Here is a 4564-nt window from a genome sequence, read left to right as displayed (position 1 = left end):
ATCCCCCCCAAAAACCGGTATGAACTGAATGGACCAGAGTCCAGTCCCTGGCTATCTGTCACACAGGGCCTGAGGCTTGTTGGAGGTTGGAAACACGTAATCTCCGATGTTTGTCAGAACCAAGGGTGGCGCGTCGGACTATCGCTTTCATAGCGTTGTGGTTCTCGTATGCATTTCGCTCACAATGTTACACGTACACTTTAGATTTGATCTCTGGTCATGATAGCCTCGTTCCTAAATTTCCCATACTTCCATTAACAAATCAATCAACGATAATGAATAATAAAAATAAGCTGTCCGTTAATGGGTAAACCACAGTTATGAAAGGTGTGGTGGTCATGTTTGCTGTTTCATATCCAAACAAATTTGATGGTTTTGATATCACATCATCCACACACAACTATTAACCCATTTCAACCCTTTGGTCTTTAGCAATCGATTCACATCGCTCAATTCAACAATATTTACACAATCTATTACTTTTGGTCTTTTTTCCTTTCAACCCATCCCTCTATGACTTGTCGTTTTGATCGCTTCATATCAACTATGACAATGGATGACTTGCAGCTATTGATATATCAGGACGCCATCAGCAATAAACGCATTTCCCCCGCTCCGTTCGTTAATAAAATAAACATTCAAACGACATGAAGCGGACGCCTGGTGGTTCACTCTGCTCCACAGAATCGTGTGGGGTGACTCCCGATAACAACGACCCATTAGTTTAGTCCCATATAAATGAAGAACTGATGGATGTTTTGTCAAAATAGACTTCTAAAATTAAGCATATGAAATAACTCCATCATAGGGTTGTCTATAATAGACTAATAGTTTTGATAGCAGTGAAAAGTTTCCGGCTCTGCTACAGCCACCTGTCGAGTCGGGCTATCATTTAGAAGCGAATTTTCTCATTATTCATCTTAAGAAGCACGCTCTCCATCCGCTCGCTCTCTCATCTAATTAAAAGCGGTGGCAAAGCATCCTTAGCACCTCCTCTCACCAGTGTGTCTCATCCAATCCATCTCAGCTGGCGAAGCTGTACTCACTTTTCTCACGGTTCCGTCACGAAGCACGCTATGCCAAACCCGTTGACGATATGCGGCCCTCTCACCCACGCCACATCGAAACCGTCCGTCGGTTAATAAACGGTGGTTTTTGCATCTTATTAAATTAGCACTCTCTCATACACTTACCACGGTCGGGGTACGCTTCAGCTCTCCCCGTTTCTTCGGGGAGTTCTACCACAATCCTTATCCTTACGACCGAAAGGGGAAAATGTCTTGCTCCCCATTCCCGAGTAAAAATCCGTTCGCCAAATCGGTTTGCTCGTCAAAAGCTCGCGCTAGCTGTCCTGTTCTACGGGTGCTGGGGAACCATTTTTCAACCACGCCTCCTCGAAAGATACTGGTAGCACTAATTGCGAAGGAGAAAGTTCGCTACATTAACCGGCCAAGCTCGTCTCCACCATTCTTCACGCCAATAAGGTCAATTCATCAATACGATCGTGAGGTGATAGAAAAAAAAAGAGATGCAAGTGCAACCCTGCCCGATCGGTTCCACCATTGCGGTCGCCATCCGATCTTGCTAAACGACTCTAATCGTCGAAATTGAATAATCGACCCACCCGTAACCGGTAACGGTGGGGCGAAGTGGTTCAAAATTGCACACGTTGCTCGCACTGACTCACGATCAATATTTCCCTCCCTGTTCACGGGCAAATTCCACAAACAGCCCTTAACAAGCCATAATTTGGCCATTGCTTCGAGCAGGCAAGATCTTCCAAGCACTCTTTCGGCATTATCGTTGATCTGTACTGGTTAGTCGCGCAGTTAAGATCGTAACGTCCACATCGTCGTTGATCAGCTCCATCGTGTGCATCTCGGAGAGTTGGGTCCGGTGTTGCAAATATCTCGCTCCAGCTCCTCTGATCCTCGCGGATACGTGAGCGTCGATGCACACCATGAGTGATCTTCAGTGTGTAAAGTAGAATAGTACACTCCACCAACGGTAGCACACAGTGATTCGTAGCAGAGAGAGTAGAACAAAGTAGTGCCTCAAAGTAGACCCCACCAAACAACGCCGTTACAATGGCGGGGCTTAACGTTGATGACGTTAAAGTTTCCCTCCAGAAGTTTGGCCTGTACGATTACGTGGTGTTTGTGTTGATGCTAATGAGCTGTGCCATGATTGGAATTTATTTCGGGTTTCTCAAGAAGAAAGCCAAGAAGGGTGAAGCTGAGGCCGACTACTTAGTGGGCAATCGACAGATGAAAGTCATTCCGATATCGTTGTCCTTGATAGCGAGGTATGTCGAAAGGTGTCAGAGGTGTTCCAGATAATGGCTATTGATGTAATATTCCTGCACATCCTAGTTTCATCTCCGGCATATCACTGCTCGGCACACCAACCGAGATTTATCTTTACGGCGTGCAGTACATGTACATTGTTGGTGGAGTGATCTCCATGGGGTTCATCATGATGTACTTCTATCTGCCCGTTTTCCACAACCTCAAACTAACGTCCACCTATCAGGTAATTGGCTGCGTTGATCACCATTGCAAAGTCCTTCCAACAGCTTGATCCTCTTTCTATTTTAAGTATCTGCAAACTCGCTTCGATCGACGGATGCGTCTCTTTGGTTCAATTCTTTTTACCTTGGCCACGGTAAGTACGGTTCACACAGCTGTTGCTCTCCCATGTAGAACGCGTTCGTCTGCAAGGTCAGTCGTAGATCGGAATTAAACCACAACCAAAACAACAATAGAAGAACTGCAAGAGTGTTGTGGTCGGAAGAGGGCAATCTTTTAATTTACCTCAATTGATGCCGAGAGGTGGACAAACCGTCAGCGTTCTTTCTCCAGCAAACGTCAACAACGAACCGTGCACGAACGATTTAAACGGATCGTATCGCTAAACAACGCGTAGATCGTTCCACTGAGATTGCATGTCGTCATGTGACAGCACATGCCTGGTGTTTGATGGTGTGTTTTGCTTTGCCGTTTTCGTGGTAGATGGCGTGGCTTCCAATAGTTATCTACGTTCCGGCGCTCGCATTCAACCAGGTGACGGGCATCAACGTACATCTCATCACACCCATCGTGTGTGTCATCTGCATCTTTTACACCTGCGTCGGAGGATTGAAAGCTGTCGTATGGACCGATGTCGTCCAGACGGTGCTCATGTTCGGCGCCATGGTTCTGATCATAGTCAAAGGAACACTGGACGTCGGCGGTCTGTCGGTGGTGATGGATCGCGCAAAGGCAAGCGGCCGCATAGAAGGACCAGATCTGCGCTTTGACATGACTACACGCCACAACATCTACTCGTGCGTCATTGGTGGTGTTGTGTACTGGCTTAAAACGAACGCCGTTAGTCAGAACATGATACAACGATATCTTTCCCTTCCCTCGATGGCCGCAGCCAAGAAAGCTCTCTGGACATTCATCTTTGGAACGTTGGTACTGCTGGCGTTGTGCTGTTACAGTGGGCTGCTTATCTACGCCAAGTACTATGACTGTGATCCGCTCACAACCAAACTAGCCAATGCAAAGGACCAGCTATTGCCACTGCTAGTGATGGATACGTTGGGGGATTTTCCAGGACTTCCTGGGCTTTTCGTCGCAGGCGTGTTTTCCGCTGCCTTAAGCTCACTATCCACAGGGTTAAACTCCATGTCCGCTGTGGTGTTGGAGGATTTTTTCAAACCATTCTCCAATCGACCTCTTTCCGAGAAACAAACGTCGTAAGTTGCAACTGTTGTCTCCAGGAACTACCATCTTTCGTTGTAACTCTAATACACATCCTTCAATTTCGCCTTTAGCATTATCATGCGAGCAGTGGTGGCAGTTTTCGGTGCAATGTGTGTTGCTTTGGTGCTGGTGGTGGAAAAACTCGGCTCCGTGCTACAACTGTCCATGAGCCTTGGTAGCGTCAGCAATGGTCCTCTGTTAGGAATATTTACGCTAGGCGTTCTAATTCCATGGGCAAACGGAATAGTAAGTACAGTGGAATATCCTCAAACTAAACACATCTATCTGAACAGAAAATGTTCGTACTTACTGCAGGGAGCTATAGTAGGTGGATCGGTAGGGCTAGCTGTGATGATTTGGATCTGTCTTAAAGCTCAGTTAGCCATAGCGACTGGAGAGCTTGCATTCGAGCTTAAACCAGTAGACACTCGAGGTTGCAGTTATCATTTTATAGCCACCGAACCAATGAGCATGTTGGCGATTAATACCACAATTCCACCGATCGAATCCACCCCAGTGTAAGTGCTAACGCAACATTGTTTTTGTAAGATTTTCAACTCATGAGTTCTTCGTATTACAGTGAACCGGAGTTTGCACTGTATCATATATCCTACCTATGGTACACGACGATGGGAGCACTGATCACGATCGTCATCGCCGTCATCGTATCGTTCATCGTCGGTCCCAACAAACCGGACGAGATGAATCCCAATCTCTTCTCGCCATTCATACAACGGATCCTGATCCGGCGCCGGATAGCAGCGCGCACCCAGCTCGAAATGGCAACCGGTGGCATCAAAGAGATTATCCAATGA

At 46.7% G+C, this 4564-nt stretch overlaps 1 protein-coding gene across 1 annotated transcript; it reads left to right on the top strand.

Annotated features, from left to right (window-relative positions):
* The first annotated feature begins 2087 nt into the window (after positions 1-2087).
* On the top strand, positions 2088-4564 carry LOC128710234 (sodium-coupled monocarboxylate transporter 1). The gene is made up of 7 exons (XM_053805280.1): positions 2088-2305; positions 2373-2532; positions 2599-2664; positions 3012-3742; positions 3821-3995; positions 4065-4267; positions 4330-4564. The coding sequence occupies exons 1-7, from the start codon at positions 2088-2090 to the stop codon at positions 4562-4564; spliced, it is 1788 nt and encodes a 595-aa protein (XP_053661255.1).

Source organism: Anopheles marshallii, chromosome 2, assembly GCF_943734725.1.
Source record: "Anopheles marshallii chromosome 2, idAnoMarsDA_429_01, whole genome shotgun sequence".
Taxonomy (NCBI): domain Eukaryota; kingdom Metazoa; phylum Arthropoda; class Insecta; order Diptera; family Culicidae; genus Anopheles; species Anopheles marshallii.
Note: the sequence above shows the minus strand (reverse complement) of the source record. Positions and strands in the feature narration are given on the sequence as shown.